Below are 21,126 nucleotides of genomic sequence, written 5' to 3'. Positions count from 1 at the left end.
ATAGGCTTCTCTACAAAGATGGATTTTCAGGGATAGCCTAAAGGTGGAGAGAGTACTAAACTAGCTACTAAGTAATTTGTATGAAATTTGGTAGACCCTACCCCAGCAATAGTGGACCCTCCAACAACAATAGATCCCCCCACACAAAAACATACCCCCTCAGCAACAATGCCCCCCCCCCCACAACAAAATAACACCCCACAAGCAACAACAGATCCTCCAGCAGCCAGCAACAGTAGACCTCTCCCCCAAAGTAGATCTTTCCCAGTAACAGTAGACCTCCTGCCAGCAACAATAGACCTGCCCAATAACAATAGACCCCCCCCCCACAAAAAACAAGACTCCCAGCAATGACAACAGATCCCCAACAGCCAGCATCAATAGACCCTCCAGCACACCCCAGCAATCCTTACCAAAAAACACATTCAGTTGTGGAGGTGCCAGAACTGCTTTCCCATGCATTACCGCTGAAAAAAAGCCCTGCTTGGTGCCCAATAAAGAGGGAAACATAGAGGACGTGACCCCCACCCTGTCATCCCATTACCCTACCCCTCCTCTACAATAAGGGGTATATTTTTGAGATATTATGAAGGCTGAGACATCAAAATTTGGATAGTGATTGTAAAGAAGAGTTTAGAATCCAGGATTACACCTAACGCCCTGGCATGCGGGAATAGACTGATAGCTGTGCCATCAATCTTGATAGTAAAGTCAGGGGAAGGGGCACATGGGGGAGGAAATATTATGAAATCAGCTTTGGATGCATTCAGTTTGAGGAAGTGGTATGACATCCATAATGATATGTCTGTTAGTAAATTAGGCATGCATGAGGAAACAGATGGGGAAGAAGGAATCAGGGAATGGGGGGAATCACTGAAATGATTTTAAATGATCACCTTGTAAAACAACTCATTTGGTTTAAAATATAAATAAAAGGCAAAACATTTTTGTATAGATATAAAAAAACATTATAAATACCTGTTATTCCCTTTTTTTAGAAGTGATCACATTCCCAACGTTCTCGGCTGCATAAGAGCTGGGAGAGGAGAAGCAGAAGCACACTGAGCTTTCCAGTGAAAGGCTGTGCAGTGGGTCGTGTCAGGACTGTCTGATCATTAGAGGAGAGTTCCCAGCATAGGTAGAGAACTGACCACAATGTGCTCTCCTGCTTAGTGTGGTCAGTTTTTGACAGGAACGCAGAGGGACTGGCAGGAACACCAGGGATTTCACACAAAGGAAGTAATACAAAGAGAACAGGATACTTTCTCATACAAGTGCATGGCATAGTAGGCACATATCAGGAATATTAAGTGTTGGGGTAACAAACGCTTTAAGTCTTTACAGAAATTCACAGTTCTGGTGTCAATCTCCTGTTTTCTTTGTTGTGCTCAGTATTTCCTTTCACCATCCTCTACATTGTCACTATGTCCTTTAGGCTTGGGTCACACTAGTGTGAGAACCAGAGCAATTCCTGTGAGGGTTCCCTCATCACACCTGAATCACAGGCAGTTCACACTGACAGCTGCGAACCGCTGGGGGTGTCAATGTAAAGTTAATGACACCCCCAGATCGGTTTGCAGATCGCAGCGCGAACTGTGAAATGGTGCGAGAATCGGATCTCATGGGTGTGAACACTCATGTGATCTGATTCCAGTGTGGACCAAAAAAAAGTTCCTGCACCATTTTGGTGCGAATGCAATTTTAGCCATACAGTTTGTACGGCTGAATTTGCATCGCACAGACATCGCATGTGATCGCACAAGTGTGAACCCAGCCTTAGTGATGAAGGGTTGGTGGGACCAACTAATGAGCACGGCAGAGGACTCTGGAGACCAACTCTCGTGGAATTGACGATTTCTCAAGAGTTTTCAGTTGGAGATTCATCTTCCTCACATTGGTGTATGAGGGCATGGGCAGATCTTACTTTGTTGCAGTTGGGTCAACCCCAGCCCACCGCCACCTCTTGGCCCTTTAAGTGGATCTAAATGCTGGGAGGCAGAGGTGGACATTCTGGTCATGTGACCGCTGTGATTGGCAGTCACAACAGTCACATGATTGGAGAGCTTTCTGGTACATGCTCGTTACTGTGCTGGGAGTTCGCTCTCGGCACAGTAAAGTGTTTACATAGGGCCGCATATATTGTCCAGATAAGCAGGGAGAGGTTAAAGAATTTAGATTGTTTTTTGTAGGTTCCTGCAATTATCATACCATTGCATATTATTGTAGTTAATTCACATACTTGCTGCTGCTTGGTGAGAAAACAGTCAATGTAATCCCGAGGACAGTTGGGATCCAAGGTCTCCTGGTTTATCTTCACTCTCTCCAAGATGAATTTCCTCAGTTTATCCAGATGTCTGTTTACTCTCTGATGAGGTCCCGGAATGTAGTACATGATTTCTGGGAGCATTTCCTGCAACTGGATCATGCACAAAGGAAGTATTTTTTACAAGCCTCCAAATTAGACAAAATACAAAGCTCAGGTTGTGGTGCCATTCAGCCTAATTTTGAAAATATTCATCAAAAGTAAAACAGTATTAAACCCAAAAACAAAAATGCTTTATATTGCAGCTTACCAATTCCTAGATGTGGCATTCATTTTTATTTTTTTTGGCTTTTTGTTTCCTTTACATCCACACATTGATATGGACAGGAAGTCTTCCTTTAACATACCAAGCTATCTAGCAAAAGTGGCAGTTATAGGTTTGAGATAAACCATTTAAGCCTGACAGAGCTGTTTACAATGATCACGTTTTCATTTAAACCTGTAAGCAGGATGAAAATGTGTGTGCAGTTAGTTGTCCAGTAGCCAGCCCATGCTGGGGAAAGGATTAAACATTTTCAGCTTAGTTTCTGGGCTTTTGGTTTTGTTGGGCCCACCTGTGATATAAATAGGGGGACAGCTAAGATCCACAAACTCTAGAACAGGAGTATTGTAGAATATACTGCAGACACAAGCATGGCACTGAGGAAACAAGGGATTATGGACAGCATCTAAGCTAAGAACAATGCCATAGTGGACTCTCACCTCATGGAGGTATGCCTGGGTCACTACCAGTGGAGGACCGTCCATTAGGGTCGTCCCGTCTATGCTAGCCACCCCCTATATGAATAATGGATAGATTTATGCATAGCATGAATCTGTCCATGGCCGCCGCGGCCACCCCTGCTTTTTTTAAGCTTACGATTAGAACCATAGGCTCTAATAGGCCTCAAAATAGGGTGGCTCGTGGCACAGAGCATTGCACCAGGAGCCCACCCAAGTGTTACAACAGCAAATTAATATTTGCTGCTGTAACACTGATCCTCAATTTGGCCAAACAGAAGCGAGTGTGAGACACGCTTTTTCATTGGCCGAAAAGAGAAGACTCCTGATCGGTCGCCGAGAAGGGGGGAGGAAACGGAAGCTGCCGTCATCGTGGAGACTAATGGAGAGAAGGGGAAAGAGAGGCCCCCACCAAGCATGGGAAGCTGGGATGGGTTAAGTGCGACCAAACATCCCACCAACTGACCACTGGCTACATTATCTTAGTTAGGATCAAGCACAGGACGTTGTTCATATTGAACTGTATGCTGCATTATATTCAGTAACGTTACATTAACCGCTATGAGCCTGGTCTGAAGTTATTCAAAGGGGAGCATGTTGGATCTGGAGTATGCCAAAGAACCTGGGTCTGTGAAGCATGTGTGGGGTATGAAGCAACACTGCTACAAAGGGGCTAACTCAACAAAGACAAGAAGAGGAGTGTAGTTGCTAAAGATAACTAAGTGAAGGAACAAGCTACAAGCAACTAGTTGTTACGTGTGCTACCTGAAAGGTGACAGGTCCTCCATTAGCAAGGGGGTCAATGTGCTGGCTCTCTCCCCAGTGGTCAGTATCCAGTAGCAACCAGATCCAAACCCACATTATGGAAATCGATGGCCTGGTCAAAAAGGAATGAGAAGAGATAAGTGAGAGCACACATGAGGTCCACGTGTTTGGTGGGACCCCATTCTGTTACTGAGAGTGACATAACAGAGGTACCATGGACCGGTGGAGTGGGCGCAGGCTCAGCAAGTCCCTCCTATTGCAACATACAAGTTACATTGCGTAGTGACATGGGGCAAATTTCTTTTTAGAGGAACTTTGTACCTTATTGCTGCACACAGTGAAAGGCATCTCTAATCGGTGAACTGCCTTAACATTTGACTTTTCACATGACCACAGTCTCCACCCAGTCCCAAGCAGTGTGTTACTGGCTGGATGACTGGTTAAAAAAAGGAAAAAAGACCAAAAAACAAAAACAATGAATGCAGTCGCCATATTTAAAGTGATAATGCACTTTTTAAGAAAAACAAAAAGGTGAACTAACACCCTACACCCCCCTCACCCTTCCTGTCCCTACTGCACTTACCTCTATGACTGATACAGTTTCATCATCCACGCAGCCCGGTGCAGTGGTCCTGGGGTTCGAAAACCATGCTGTTCTTCCTCTTCTGCTGGGACAGACCACAGCACTGCTGATTTGGGATTGCTGGCATGTGACCGTGCTGAGCATTCAGAACTGCTCTAATTCATCACCTTTTTTTTTTCGAATAGGTGAGATATCATTTTAAGGATTGATAAACCGCAATATATCCATTTTTGTACATACACAATTTATAATGAAAAACAAGATTTATAAAAGTCATCTGCATAACTTTTCAAATGGAATGAAAGACTTATGCCACGTACACATGAGCAGATTTTCCATTGGAAAAATCTTGGATGGTTTTTCCAACAGAATTCCGCTCAAGCTTGGCTTGCATACACACGGTCTCACAAAAGTTCGCTGAACATTCGACCATCAAGAACGCAGTGATGTACAACACTACGATGAGCCGAGAAAGTGAAGTTCAATGCTTCCGAGCATGCGTCGAATTGTTTCTGAGCATGTGTAGGAATTTTGTGTGTCGGACGATCAGAATTTCCGATTGGAACTTTTCCGACCGAAAAATTGAGAACCTGCTCTCAATGTTTTGCTGGCAGGAATTCGGACAGCAAAAGTCCAAAGGAGCATACACACGGTCGCATTTTCCGATCAAAAGCTCTCATCGGTCTTTTGCTGGCCGAATTTCTGATCGTGTGTACGCGGCATAAGTTATTTATTAACGTCAGCTAATTATTACAAAAAGAGAAAATCATTTTTTGGGGGGGGAGGGGAGAGTTTATGTGGCTTTTCTGCAGGATTGGGTCCTGTACCTTCTTACTTGATGTCAACCCCCTACCTCAAACCTCCTGGAATACTGATGTCATCCCATGAGGGTTCTTCAGAGCAATCTATGTTGCACTGTTCACTGTTCATGTGCCAGTAACACGCTGATGACATCAGACAAGAATATGGTGGTGTGGGACCCAGAGTGTGTTGACACTCTGAGACAGATGTTGGCTTACACCAGACAATGCTAGATTCCATTAGTGGGTGAGTTGTTTGTGAAGGAGGTAGGAGGAGGAAAAAGGAAGGAAGAGAAGTTCCTCTTTATGATGCAAGCAATGAAACATCAGCATCACCTACCTGTCCCCAAGAGCCACTAACGTCTTTGAATGTTGCAGCAAACAAGTTCAAGAGTTCCCGAAATTTCTGATCATCATATTCAAAACGGTTTCCAAACACTATAGAACAGATGACATTGGAAACAGCCTGGACCAAGAGGTTTGTTGGGTCGATGGATTTTTCTGCAGGCAAATTTAAAGAATGTAGTCATTGTACAGGTTTGCAACACTCCTATACTTCATACTGTATGTTTATAACACCATTGCCGCATATAAGTGTTATTTTGTAGTGTTAAAATATGGGGTCTGGGGGCCAAATGACAGCAAAATCCTAGATAAGTCTGTCACTCCTTCCATGGCGGTGCCTTTAGCCACAAGCCCAAGGTACCTAATAAAAATCCTGCTGTGGCTTGGAGCAGGGGCGGACTGAGAACTCATGGAGCCAAGCTTGAGCGGAATTCCGTTGGAAAAACCATCCAAGATTTTTCCAATGGAAAATCTGCTCATGTGTACGTGGCATAAGTCCAGGCAATAGGAGATTATGGGGCCACACAATATATACAAACACACACACACACACAGTATACAATCACACAGTATACACAGACATGTTTCTATTGGCTGAGAAAGTACTGGAGAGGTGGGGCAGCTATAATCTCAGGATTTTTAGACCAAAAGGATGTCGGTAAGGGACATTTCAGAGACAGATGTAAAAAAAAAAAACACATTTTTACATACTGTCCCTGGTTTTACTGAGGCTGGCAACCCTGATGGGGTCCCTTAGTGGCATGGGGCCCTCAGGCAGTGCCCGAGTGGCCCAATGGTCAGTCCGCCCCTGGCTTGGAGAGATAGGTAGATACATCCAGTATCCAAGAGGGGCTACAGATCAGCCAGTGCTGAACCACCAGCACAATATGCTATGATATGCTATGAAACAATAAAAATATAGTATTATATTTTAAGTTTCAGAAGGAGGACTGTTGTTCTGTTGTTCGGCCATACTGCAGTGAAACAGATTTTTCACAACTGGATTCGTTGTTATAGGAAACAATAACAATTTTCCTTCAGATGCCTAAATAAGTCCCATTTTGGGAAAATCAAGATAAAATGTATACATTTTTTTTCTCTGAGAAACACAAGAGAATTTTTTATTTTGCACTGTGTGTCCATAATTTTCATATTCCATCCAGGACACACACAAGCAGACAACATACCTTTTAGAGATTTGATCTCTGTCACCAGGAACCCAGCTTCCTCCTGTATTCTCTCCTCAATAGATTTCTTCCCCATCCCAAAATTTCTGAGCATGGTGAGAGAAAACCTGCGCAAATCTTTCCATAGTTCCCCATTGCTGAAGACGATTCCTGCAAAACAATAATCAGACATGTACAGCAAAGGAGTGAAAACTGCAGTTATCATATGAAAAGTAAAAAAAAAAAACAGTTTTTGCTGGCACTCAATTTTTAGGGGGGGGGCAGCAAACTAACACCCCGGATGGTGGTGATCACCCCCCCATGGGAGACAGACAGCCACATTCACCCCCCCCCCCCCCCCACGGGAGACTCCCTGGCCAATCGGGGCTTCCTGATTGGCAGGGAGGAGAATCAGGAAGACAATAGCGAATATCAATTCACTATTGTCACACAAGTGAGTGTGCCCTTTTCTGAAGCCAATTAGAGCCTTGGGCTCTAATCCTGTGCTTAAAGCAAAAAAAAAACTCTATTGGAATCCATGCTTCCGGCGCATCCATAATTGTGTCCATTAAAACTAATGGATATTGACTATTTCATCTTCTAAAGAGGTTAAAATTCTGTTTACCAATAATACTCTAAAACCTATAACAAGTCTGCGCTCAGTGAAACTTTAGGAAAATCAATTATATAAATAACATATATAAATATTTGCAGGTCCTGAGTAAGAATGTAGTGTTATAGTGTGTAAATAATTAAGTGATTCAACATAATAAATTGATCTGACATAAATCAACTTATAAACGTGCAAAAAAGCAACATGTAAAATCCACATTAATATTGCAATAACAGTGAATTCCACATCCAAATAGACTTTAAACATATAACCTGGCCACATTATTAAGTACACCTTTTCAATTGCTTGGTAACACAAATTGCTTATAAGCCAATCACATGGCAGCAACTCAATGCATTTAAGCATCTAGCCGTGGTGAAGACGACTTGCTGAAGTTCAAATCGAGCATCAGAATGGGGAAGAAAGAGGATTTAAGTGACTTTGAACGTGGCATGGTTGTTGGTGCCAAACAGGCTGGTCTGAGTATTTAAAAAAACGCTGATCTACTGGGATTTTCACGCACAATCACCGGGTTTACAGAGAATGGTCTGAAAAAAAGAAAAATATCCAGTGAGCAGCCTTGTGTGGACAAAAATACCTTGTTGATGTCAGAGGTAAGAGGAGAATGGGCAGACTGGTTGGAGATGGTAGAAAGGCAATAGTTACTCAAATAACGACTCCTTACAATCAAGGTATGCAGAATACCATCTCTGAACGCACAACACATTGAACCTAAAGCAGATGGGCTACAGCAGAAGACCACTTTGGGTGCCACTCCTGTCAGCTAAGAACAGGAAACTGAGGCTACTATTCATACAGGCTTGCCAAAATTGGACTATAGAAGTGTAGCGATGTGGAGTACAATTGCAAAGCAAAGCGATTCCCCGCAATTTCTTTGTATCGTATTGTCCCTCTAGTGCCCAGCTTTACTAACTGACATCATATTTGTGAGCCAAACCAAAGATATTGTGGGATTAGTAGTTCCTCAGAATGGCAATTGCTCTGCATGACAATATACCTGGACTACATATCCCAGGGATCTTTGCTACCATCGGGGAGATTGCTGGGAAGAGCTATAAAAGAGGCCAGAGACCCGATCCATGCTCTTTTCCTCCTTGGCCTTGTGTGATGGGCCTCTCTGTACAGGGAGAGTAAGGTCGCGGCCTACCACACAGTGTACAACATTCCAACCCGGCCGAGAAGGGCCCGGCACTGCTTACTGTTCATCAGACATTCATCCAGCACCAATTCAGCAGTCTGACAACCCACATTTTGTGCTTTGCATCAGGCGATCGTCACAGTGGATCCACTGCAAGGATTTTCTCTCAGGGAGCGGTAATCCAGAAGGAGTTGAATTGGCCTGGTTGTTGGTGAGATAGCAATTGCCCACCTTTGCAAATATTTCCTTGTTACTTCACTGGGACACTGTGTACAGACAGCTTTACCTTGGGAACACTTTACTGCACTTCTATTTGAACACTGTACAAAGACACCTTTAGCCTCAACCATTCCAAGAAATACCATTGCTTTGTTACTGCACTTTATTGGATATAGTTGATGAGCTCCAACTGCCGGTGAAGACAATCAGGCCTGCAACTGGGACATTGCTGTCATTACTGCTTAAAGGGCCCTTATACCATTCTTGTTTTGCTTGATCTCTCATTAGGATTAACGGTTAAATAGGCCAGCCAGGGTTTCCCTTTAGAAGTCTTGCCAGAATTAATGCTTAACTCTTGCTTATCCTTTCAAGTTAAGTTCAAGTGATATTTCATTGTACATACATATACATAATATATTGTTATTGCCAAATTGTCTTAACTTGTATTATTGTAGAGGAATTATTCTGCTGAGCTAGGATTGTTATCCAAAGCTCAGCTGATCTATTACCTCCTCTGTGCAGCAAGATCTCCTTTGAGTTATTCCAGTAAATGTTAATAGAATATAAACGTATTGAGTTGTTTGACTTATTACTTTAAGGTGGTACAAAGATGTATGAACCCAGAATGTCAGGTGGGTTGGAATTTTCACAGAGTCATGGTGGTGCAGATCCACTAGAGCACCTTTGGGATGCGGTGGAATAGGAGATTCGCATTATGGATGTGCAAATGCTATCATGTCCAATATGGACCAAAATCTCCGAGGAATGTTTCCAACACCTTGTCTTGAAAAATGAAGGCAGTTCTGAAGGCAAAATGGGGTCCAACCAGGTACTAACAAGGTGTACCTAATAAAGTCGGCAGTGAGTATATATTTCTAGTGCTGCTCCCAACTTCCAAGATAAGTGAGTCTCCCAGATAATCAGTGCTGTTCCCATTACCTTAAAGTGATTGTAAACAATCACCTTGTAAAACAACCCAGCAAGGCAAAACATTTGTGTATAGAGATAAAAAAACATAATTGTCACGGTCGTTCCACTACCCCGATCGTACAGAAGAGACTTACCTGCAGGGTTCCTGTACGACGGGATCTCCGACGCCCTCGGACGCGGGTTGACGCGAACAAACACGCGCGGGTGCACGCAGGTTCCAACAGACGTTCGCAGGTGCGCGTCGACACAAGCGGGCGTTCGCACCGTACGGACGTGCGCGGGGTCACGAGCGTAACCACGGCCACCTGCGGGGGTACGCAAACGGGCCGTACGACCAATCCTGGTGCCCAATAGACTATTTAAGGCCACAGCTCCTGCTCCTCGGCGCTGTTCGGTCTACAGCGTTCCTGAGACTTCTGCTGTTTGTTTGTGATTGTGTTCCTGATATTATACCCGACCTGTTCCTGGACTCTGCCTGTATTCCGCCTGCCCTTGACCTTTTGCCTGATTGACTACGCCTCTGCCTTCCGCCTTTGTACCTCCGCTGCCAGATAGTTGCCGACCCAGCCTGACTGACCACGCCTCTGCCTCCCGCTTCTGTACCTCCGCTGCCAGATAGTTACCGACCCAGCCTGATTGACTACGCCTGTCTGCCCGAAGTCCGGCACCCGTTGTCTCTGCCACCTTGCCGGTCCACTTGTGCCAGCCGTCCAGCAGTCCTTGACCGACATCCAGCGCCGGGTGCACCTGCCGTTCCAGTTACCATCTGTTCCAGCTGTATCCGCTATCTGCTATCCGGCTAGGCACTTGTGTCCTCCGGGCTCCTGAACCCCTGTCTCCATCACCAGGGGCTCGAGAGCCGGAGGTTTACGAGGCGCCGCTCCCTGCACGTTGGGGCTCTCTAACCAGGTACGTGACAGTACCGAACAGCCAGGATGTCTGAGCCCTCGCAGGGAGCGTCTCCCATGGATGAACTCTGCCATCATCTAGCCGGCCTCACCCAGGCCGTGAAGAGCCTACAAGAAGGCTACGGACGTTTGGAGGAACGGGTCCAGGCCCTATCTGCCGCAGCCCCGGCTGCCTCTGGGTCTCCAGGCCCACCGTCAGTGGTCATGTTGCCGCCAGAACCAAGGGTACCTACACCAGACCGCTTCTCCGGTAACCGGAATAAGTTCAGGGCCTTCCGGAACTCCTGCGAGCTCTTTTTCGCCCTCCAACCCCGGACTTTTTCTCTCGAGGCAACAAAAGTGGGGTTCGTCATTTCTCTATTAACCGACGAACCTCAGGCCTGGGCACATCGTCTCCTCGAACGAAAGGACCCCTCTTTGGACTCTTTGAACGATTTCTTCCTAGCCATGTCCCGACTGTACGAGGACCCGCAACTTGCCGCCACTGCAGAAGCAGCTTTGCATGTACTCCAACAGGGTCGCAGGCCAGTAGAGGACTATGTGTCTGAGTTCAGGCGTTGGAGTGCCGACACAGAGTGGAATAACTCAGCCCTTCGCTACCAGTTCCGCATGGGACTTTCGGAGGCATTGAAGGATGAATTGGCTCGCGTGGGAACCCCTGAAACCCTCGAAGCCCTCATCGATCTCTCGATTCAGATTGACAGGCGTTTGAGGGAGCGTCGTTTAGAGCGCTCAACTTCCACTTCTCGCCCAGTCTGGATGATGCCGCGGGTTCCAAGTCCCAACCCTCCGGTCCTTCCTGCTCCACCTGCTCTGGATCCTTCGGAGCCTATGCAACTGGGTCTACTTCGCCCTTCCTTGACGCCCGAGGAGCGCCAACGCCGGAGAACTGGCAACCTTTGCCTTTATTGTGGGGAATCTGGACATTACATTCGCACCTGCCCCGCCAAGTCACGTAAGTGCCTTCTTGCACCCTCTGCTTCTCCTGCCATTCTGCCCAGCACCAACACCACCTCTCACCTGGTTGTACCTCTTCTCCTACAGTTTTCCGGAGAGACTCTCAGCGTTGACGCCATCATAGACTCTGGAGCTTGCAGCGGCTTCATGGACCTGTCTTTTGCCCTGAGGAACAACATCCCTCTTCGGCCTAGGGTAAAGGGACTTTCAATCTTTCTGGCCGACGGCTCCTCCCTTAAATCCGGACCCGTTACCCAGGAGACGTCCCCGCTTTTTGTCACCATAGCCGGAACTCATCAGGAATTCCTGAGTCTGGACATCATCAAATCCCCCCTGTTTCCCGTGATCCTGGGCATGCCCTGGTTGAAGGCCCACAACCCTCTGATTAACTGGTTCACTGGAGAAGTAGAGTTCCCGTCTGCGTATTGTCATCAAAACTGCTTCCCAGCCACCAACACGGACCCTGCCTCTTCTTCTCTGCTCTGCATGGAGACAGACACCGAGCTCCGACAGGTTGTGCCCGAAGCTTACCACCAGTTTCTAGATGTATTCAGTAAAAAGGGCGCAGAGACTTTACCTCCCCACAGGCAATACGATTGCCCTATTGACCTACTCCCTGGAGCAGAGATCCCGTTCGGGAGGATCTTCCCCTTATCTGAAACCGAGCTGGGTGCTTTGAAAACCTACCTGGACGACAACCTGAAGAAAGGTTTCATACGACCATCCACTTCCCCAGCAGGCGCAGGGATTTTCTTTGTTCAGAAGAAAGACCATTCCTTACGGCCCTGTGTGGACTACCGAGCACTCAACAAAGTTACAATTAAGAACCGTTATCCTCTACCGTTAGTGCCCGAATTATTTCAGAGACTGGGGTCGGCCAAGGTGTTCTCCAAGTTGGACTTACGGGGCGCTTACAACCTCATTCGCATTCGCAAAGGCGACGAATGGAAGACCGCCTTCCGTACCCGCTTCGGACATTATGAGTACCGAGTTATGCCCTTTGGACTTTGTAACGCTCCCGCTACATTTCAACACTTTGTTAACGATGTCTTTAGAGAGTACCTTGATTTGTTTGTTGTTATATATCTCGATGACATCTTAATCTTCTCTTCCTCTTTAGCTGAACACCGGGAGCATGTGAGGAGTGTCCTAGCCCGTCTCCGCCTCCATGGCCTTTACGCCAAACCGGAGAAGTGCGTTTTTGAACAGCAAAGTATCCAATTCCTGGGCTTGATCATCTCCGTAAACGGCATAGAAATGGACCCACAGAAGATTTCAGCCATCGTAGACTGGCCCGCTCCCTCGGACAAGAAAGGGGTCCAACGCTTCGTGGGATTCGCGAACTTTTACAGGAAATTCATCAGGGGATTTTCTTCCATTATTTCCCCCATCACTGAGCTGACCAAACAGAACCAGAAATTTCAGTGGACCCCTAGGGCTCAGGAGGCCTTCGAAACTCTGAAGAACCTGTTTATCTCTGCCTCAATTCTCAAACACCCCGACGCTTCGCTGCCTTATATCCTGGAGGTGGATGCTTCGGAAGTGGCCGTCGGGGCAGTACTTTCCCAGAGACAGGGACCTAAGTCACTTCTGTACCCGGTGGCTTTCTTCTCCCGCAAACTCTCAGAAGCCGAGCGCAACTATGATGTCGGTGACCGGGAGCTCCTAGCGATCAAGGCAGCATTGGAGGAATGGCGCTATCTCCTTGAAGGCGCCTCTCATCCAATCCTGGTCTATACCGACCATAAAAATCTCGAGTATTTGAAAGCAGCCAAGCGACTGAAACCTCGGCAAGCCCGGTGGGCACTTTTCTTTTCCAGATTTGTGTTCCACATCACATACCGGCCCGGGTCAAAGAATGTGAAGCCTGATGCTCTTTCCCGGATGTACAACGAAGCTGTGGAACCTCCTACCCCCGACACCATCCTGCCTCCAGGAAACTTCCTTCTGCTCCAGGAAGGCCTCCTATCCCAAATTAAACAGGCTTCCAGCGATCCAGCCATCCCACCGGACATCTCCTTAACCTCCAAGGACGGACTTCTCTGGCATCTGGACCGAATCTTCGTCCCCCAAGAGATACGCACGGCGGTCCTCAGTTCCTGTCACGACCATCCATTGGCCGGTCATTTTGGGGTGTTCAAGACCACGGACTTGCTCCAGCGCACGTTCTGGTGGCCCCAGATGAGGAAGCATTGCAGGGAATATGTGGAGGCATGCACCACCTGCATCAGGAATAAAGGTAGCAAATTAGGGGCTTGGGGCTTGTTGAGACCTTTACCCATCCCGGACAGACCATGGAAGATGATATCTATGGACTTTATAGTGGATCTGCCCCTCTCTGAAGGCTTCTCCTCTATCCTGGTAGTGGTAGACAGGTTTACCAAGATGGCCCACTTCATACCGATGAGGGGGACCCCGTCGGCCACAGAAACGGCCAGGGCCTTTATTAAGGAAGTAGTAAGGCTCCACGGTGTTCCTGCTGACATTACCTCTGACAGAGGAGTACAATTTACGTCCAGGTTCTGGAAAGCTCTCTGTGAAGCTCTGAAGATTGAGCTTCGTCTCTCCTCGGCCTATCACCCTCAAACCAATGGCCAGACCGAGCGAACCAACCAGACATTAGAGCAATATCTGCGTTGTTTCTCCTCTTTCTCTCAGGATGATTGGGCATCACTTTTACCGCTTGCAGAGTTTGCTTATAATAATTCTACTCATTCTGCCACTAAACAGTCACCATTTTTTGCAAATTTTGGTTTCCATCCGTCCTTTTTGTCCGGTAGTCTCCCCGAATGTTCTGTACCTGCAGTCCTGGAGGACCTTAATTTTTTTTTGAACAATAACAAGCTTCTTCAAGAGACCCTGGCGAAGACCCAGAAATGCTATAAAGAGGCCTTTGACAAGAGGAGAAGAGGGGAACTTGACCTCCAGGTCGGGGACCAGGTCTGGTTGTCTACACTAAATTTGAAGCTAGCCTGCCCATCCAAGAAGCTGGGCCCGAGGTTTGTGGGTCCATTTCCCATCGTAAGGAAACTAAATAACGTGGCCGTTGAGCTGAAACTCCCGGAGTCATTTAGGATACACCCGGTCTTTCATGTCTCGCTACTGAAGCCTGCGGTTCCTGATCCCTTTGTTGACCGGAATACCAATCCTCCTGAGCCCGTGACAATTGATGGGGAACTGGAGTACGAGGTCGAGTCCATCCTGGACTGCAGGAAGAGACGGAACCAGATCCAGTTCTTGGTTAAGTGGAAGGGCTACGGCCCTGAGGAGAACTCGTGGGAACCAGAGTCCAACCTGCATGCTGCAAAACTAGTCCAAGCCTTTAAGAGGTCCCATCCTGATAGGATGACGCAGTTGGGCATCCGGAGGTTGCCCTTTGGGGGGGGGCAATGTCACGGTCGTTCCACTACCCCGATCGTACAGAAGAGACTTACCTGCAGGGTTCCTGTACGACGGGATCTCCGACGCCCTCGGACGCGGGTTGACGCGAACAAACACGCGCGGGTGCACGCAGGTTCCAACAGACGTTCGCAGGTGCGCGTCGACACAAGCGGGCGTTCGCACCGTACGGACGTGCGCGGGGTCACGAGCGTAACCACGGCCACCTGCGGGGGTACGCAAACGGGCCGTACGACCAATCCTGGTGCCCAATAGACTATTTAAGGCCACAGCTCCTGCTCCTCGGCGCTGTTCGGTCTACAGCGTTCCTGAGACTTCTGCTGTTTGTTTGTGATTGTGTTCCTGATATTATACCCGACCTGTTCCTGGACTCTGCCTGTATTCCGCCTGCCCTTGACCTTTTGCCTGATTGACTACGCCTCTGCCTTCCGCCTTTGTACCTCCGCTGCCAGATAGTTGCCGACCCAGCCTGACTGACCACGCCTCTGCCTCCCGCTTCTGTACCTCCGCTGCCAGATAGTTACCGACCCAGCCTGATTGACTACGCCTGTCTGCCCGAAGTCCGGCACCCGTTGTCTCTGCCACCTTGCCGGTCCACTTGTGCCAGCCATCCAGCAGTCCTTGACCGACATCCAGCGCCGGGTGCACCTGCCGTTCCAGTTACCATCTGTTCCAGCTGTATCCGCTATCTGCTATCCGGCTAGGCACTTGTGTCCTCCGGGCTCCTGAACCCCTGTCTCCATCACCAGGGGCTCGAGAGCCGGAGGTTTACGAGGCGCCGCTCCCTGCACGTTGGGGCTCTCTAACCAGGTACGTGACAATAATAAATGCCTTTTTTACCTTTTCTCACGGTAAGCAGCAAATTCGAGTAGAGTTTGCCAGCTTTTAAATTGTTTTTAATTTGGTCTTTTGCTAATAAAGCATGTATACTGTATATTGCACTATGAGAATCTTCGTCTCATTCTGTGTGATATTTGGGAGATGTACTGGATTCAGGAGTGGACATACAGGGGTCGCAGAAGTCATGGGCCCCCTGTATGCCTGGATAGGAAAAGCAGCAAGGGTGGCTGAGACCAAGCTCCCCGATTCTCAGCTGTAAATTGGCACTGCGAGAGCCTCTGAAAAATGATCCATGCTCAGATCGCATTTCAGAGGCATTTGGCAGGAGGTGAAGAGGCAATATGTTGCCTCCTCACCGCCTGTTTTAACCCCCTAAATGCATCATCATTATGTTGCAACTGCGTGCAATGCACATAGTTGTGGGGTGGTTGCAGTGCAGCCCCATTCACCTAGGGGTATACTTCAAGGTTGCCCTGACTGGAAAAACTGTGTCCTCAATCTCCTTTCCCTGTCTCAAAGGTGAAACATCAGAGGTCTGTAACGACACCCCGAGTATGAAAGGGGTTAAAGCTGTTTAGGACATTCCATTCCTGAACACAAAGGCAGCTACCGAACACTCCAATCAGCTGAACAAGAAACCCATACGAATAATTCTTCCCCCCAAGTACAAGACGAGGCTCTGTACGGAGGGTCAAACAGGTATCAGACTCTATTTTATTAGAACCAGAATACAGTCTTATATACAGTAGAAGAGGAAGTCCCCCCTCCTGCTCATATTACTCTAACAATACAACTGTAACCAGAAACAGAATTAGCATGAACTAATTAACTAACCCCTTAAAGCAGCCGATGTGACTTCGTGCCCTCCTGGGCATTGTATGATTAATCAGGATTTCACTACAGGTCAGACTTGTTGTCAGCGAGCTTCACACATTAGTATAAACACAGGACACCTTCTCACAATAGTAGGAACTAATTACAATTAACAATACAAACAGTGATCCCCCCTCCTCAGCCTAGTAGGCAACAAACTATAGTAGGCATAGACTGTCTGGCTACTACCCAGTTCTAGAGGCCAATGTGATCAGCTCTCTCAACTAACATGTTGAGTTCAGAATCAAACCAACCAAGAATAGTCTTTACATATATCCTGGGAGATATTGTGGATACATTTTAAGTACATTTTAAGTAATCCAAGATATATTTTCTCAGTCAACCTGTGCCGAAAAGTGACTCCCGTCACAAGGTTTATTTATACCCCTGATTAAGGATGAGCCGAAAACCCCCCATTGGTTCGTATTCCAGAACATGCGAACAGGCAAAAACGTTGTTCGAACACGCAAACACCGTTAAAGTCTATGGAACACGAACACGAAAAATCAAAAGTACTAATTTTAAAGGTTTATATGCATGGCATTGTCATAAAAAGTGTTTGGGGACCTAGGTCCTGCCCCAGGGGACATGTATCAATGTAAAAAAAAGTTTTAAAAATGGCAATTTTTCGGGAGCAGTGATTTTAATAATGCTTAAAGTGAAACAATAAAAGTATAATATGTGTTTATGTTTCCCGTGTTTAGATCAGTCTGACAGCAAAATGACATTTCTAATGGAAAAAAAGTAATTTAAAACTACTCGCCGCTATAATGAATTTAAGGTCCGGGAATACACATAAAAGTTCATTGATAAAAACGGCATGAGATTTCCTCACGGGGAACCCCACGAACCAAAATAAAACAAAAAATGCGTGGGGGTCCCCCTAAACTCCATACCAGGCCCTTCAGGTCTGGTATGGATTTTAAGGGGAACCCACGCCAAAATGATATCAAAAAATGGCGTGGGGTCCCCCCAAAAATCCATATAAAACCCTTAATCGAGCACGCATCCTGGCAGGCTGCAGGAAAAGAGGGGTGAATGAGAGAGTGCCCCCCGAACCATACCAGGCCACATGCCCTCAACATTGGGAGGGTGCTTTGGGGTAGCGGCCCCCTCAAAGCACCATGTCCCCATGTTGATGGGGAGAAGGACCTCATCCCCACAACCCTTGCCCGGTGGTCATGGGGATCTGCGGCGGGGGGCTTATCAGAATCCAGAAGCCTCCTTTAACAAGGGGACCCCCAGATCCCGGCCCCCCCCCATGTGAATTGGTAATGGGGTCAAATGTACTCCTACCATTTCACAAAAAAGTGTCAAAAAGGTTAAAAAAAGACAAGAGACGGTTTTTGACAAGTCATTTATTAATTTCTTCTTCTTTCCCTGCTTTTATGTAAAATCCACACTTACATTCAAAAAAGCTGTATCGCGCTTGTAAACAAAGGAACTTCTTGTCTCGGCCGCGACCGGAAGTGACGAACGTGACACCTGGCTCCTCTGACGCGTTGCATCACGTGACTTTTTCAAAGGAAGTTCCTTTGTTTACAAGCGTGATACAGCTTTTTTGAATGTAAGTGTGGATTTTACATAATTTTATTAAAGTTTGGAAATACTACATATGAGAGTCCCCTTTCTTTCCCCCATGATCGGTTATATTATGGTCTGAGTGTATGGCTGAGCGGGTCATCTGAAGAAGAAAAACCAGCAATTTCCCCTTACAAGTGTTTTTGACCCTGAGGGGTCTTGAATTAAGGTGAGAGGCTGGGGGAAACGGGGGGTGCACTTTTTGAGCACTGAAGGTGGAGCGATATATCTGTGGAGCTTGCTTGCATCTTTGAAAACACTGCATGATTATTTATGAACTGTCACTATTGGATATCAAGCTATTGAACAGCACTGGATTATTTTGAACACTTGAGTTGCACATGGACTTTCTTTTTTGCTATTTTGCACTGTGATTGTGTCACATTCTTTGCGGTATTTGCACATTTTATGATGTTGGACTAACAACGCATGTTATATGCGATTTTGCACTTTAGTCATTGCAATATTTGTACACCATTGTGTTTGCACATTTATTTATTTATTTATTTATGTACAGCATCTTGATTTGCACAATTATTTATATATGTACAGTATATTGATTTGTGTCACTGATTAGGTGGTTTATTTAATAATATTTTTATTTTTATTTTTGTTTAAAAGGTAGCGCTACATAACCTTTTATATGTAAACCAGACATGTTGCGGAATCGGAGGCGATAACATGTTATTTATTATTGGCCTTGAAGTTATTGCTTTGAACCAAGTCCAGTCCAGGAACAGGAGGAGGAGGATTTCTTGGACCAAAAATTGGTTACTTTATTAATCGTGACCAATCATATCATATGCCTTTGCTGAGGGAGCTCCAGGACAATAATCCGGAGATTTTAGGACCCCTGCTCTTACCAACTCTTGGCATTGTTGACCCCCTATATTAAGAAGCAGGACACATGCATGAGGCTTTTATTTTATTTTTTGGTTGAATAATAATGATTTGATTTGTTATATTTTCTATAGTTTTGGATGCATAGAATGCACTTTTGGTTAAGTTCTATTGGTAGATAGCATGTCTAATTTTATTTGTTTTAATTTTTTAATGCACAGTAAAAAAATTGTGGAGAATAATACTTGGCTATGTGTTTTAATTCTGATGAAGCGTACAAAAGGTCAGATTTTAGGCCAGCAGCCTGTCATCACACATTTCCCATTGGAAAATCTGATCATGTGTACGCAGCTTTTGGACTAAAACTAAACCTAAATTTACTGCCAAAATTAACACTGCAGTAGGGGTAGACAGCAAATAAAGTACTTTTAGTAATAGGCACAATAAAATGTATTTAGCTTTCATGTTGTACTAATTCTTTTTTTCACAATAATAATATATATTATTATTATTATTATTATACACAGCTGCATTAAATGGTGTCTTTTTTTTCTGCCTAGAGTTCAACTTGAAAGATATTTGTGTTAGTCATCGGTGTCCTCAGTTCACCTTTTTTTTTCATGATCTAATGATTTAACCATTTTTTATAAATGAAGTAGAAGTCTATTTATTAGATTCTGTAGTTGAAGATGAAATAATAACCGAAAACGTTGTTTCTATAACAAAGATGCATGAAAGTTAAAAGGTTATTAAAAATAAATCTGTCTTTTAAATTATTTTAAGATTTTACTGTATTTGTTATGAATAATCAAAAATACTAGTTTTAAAGGCTTATATGCAAGTTATTGTCATAAAAAGTGTTTGGGACCTAGGTCCTGCCCCAGGGGATAGGTATCAATGCAAAAAAAGTTTTAAAAACTGACGCTTTTTCGGGAGCAGTGATTTTAATAATGCTTAAAGTGAAACGATAAAAGTGAAATATTCCTTTAAATTTCGTACCTGGGGGGTGTCTATAGTATGCCTGTAAAGTGACACATTTTTCCCGTGTTTAGAACAGTTCCTCCACAAAATGACATTTCTAAAGGAAAAAAGTCATTTAAAAGTACTTGCGGCTATAATGAATTTTTGGCCCTGGCAATACAGATAAAAGTAATTGAAAAAATGGCATGGGATCCCCCCCTAGTCCATTAACAGGCCCTTTGGGTCTGGTATAAATATTAAGGGGAATCCCGAACCAAAATCTTTTAAAAAAATTTTCACGGGAGTCCCCCCAAATTCCATAACAGGCCCTTTAGGTCTGGTATGGATATTAAGGGGAACCCTGTGCCATTTTTTTTAAATGGCGTAGGGGTCCCCCTCAAAATCCATACCAGACCCTGCAGGTCTGGTATAGATTTTAAGGGGAACCCTGCGCCAAAAATTAAAAGAAAATGGTGTGGGGGCCCCTCCAAAAATCCATACAAGACCCTTATCCGAGCACGCAACCTGTCAGGCTGCAGGAAAAGTGGGGGGATGAGAGAGCGTCCCCCCTCCTGAACTGTACCAGGCCACATGCCCTCAACATGGGGAGGAAGCTTTGGAGTAGCCCCCCAAAGCACCTTGTCCCCATGTTTATTGGGACAAGGGCCTCATCCCCACAACCCTTGCCCGGTGGTTGTGGGGGTCTGCGGGTGGGGGGCTTATCAGAATCTGGAAGCCCCCTTTAACAAGGGGACTCCCAGATCGCGACCCCCCTGTTTGAAATGGTAACGGGTACATTGCACCCATACCATTTCACAAAAAAAGTGTCAAAAAACAAAAACAAAAAAAAACCATAAGATACACTTTGGGACAAGTCCTTTATTAAAAAATAAAAAAATAAAAATGCCCCACGAAGTCCATTCATCATCTTCTCTCGTTCCATGGACAGAATGAAAAAAACCCTAAAAAAAGCCGCAGACCGCCACCGATCCGCCTCCATGGGAGGCTCCCACAGTCAGACGTGTCCTCGCAGATGACAGTTCTTATATAACTGAGGGCGGGGCCACATGGTGACGTACCCGGGTGACCCCACCCCCCTCTGACGCACAGGGACTTCCCCATGGCTTTCCCGTGGTGTCAGAAGG

General features: G+C 45.9%; 1 protein-coding gene across 2 annotated transcripts in view; it reads right to left on the bottom strand.

Annotated features, from left to right (window-relative positions):
* The window catches only part of LOC143982832 (cytochrome P450 2G1-like), a 74,957-nt gene that overhangs the window by 25,692 nt on the left and 28,139 nt on the right, over positions 1-21,126 (bottom strand). For both annotated transcript variants that reach the window (XM_077481865.1, XM_077481874.1), the window contains exons 3-5: positions 6,724-6,873; positions 5,532-5,692; positions 2,240-2,416 (exon numbers count right to left, since the gene is read on the bottom strand). In XM_077481865.1, the coding sequence (XP_077337991.1) occupies positions 2,240-2,416; positions 5,532-5,692; positions 6,724-6,873 (488 nt within the window). The remainder of the gene's footprint in view (positions 1-2,239; positions 2,417-5,531; positions 5,693-6,723; positions 6,874-21,126) is intronic.

The sequence above is a fragment of the Lithobates pipiens genome, unplaced genomic scaffold, assembly GCF_037356315.1.
Source record: "Lithobates pipiens isolate NorthernLeopardFrog02 unplaced genomic scaffold, aLitPip1_a1.2 Scaffold_1, whole genome shotgun sequence".
In the NCBI taxonomy this organism is placed as follows: domain Eukaryota; kingdom Metazoa; phylum Chordata; class Amphibia; order Anura; family Ranidae; genus Lithobates; species Lithobates pipiens.
The sequence above is the reverse complement of the archived record's forward strand: the minus strand, read 5'-3'. Positions and strand labels throughout refer to the sequence as shown.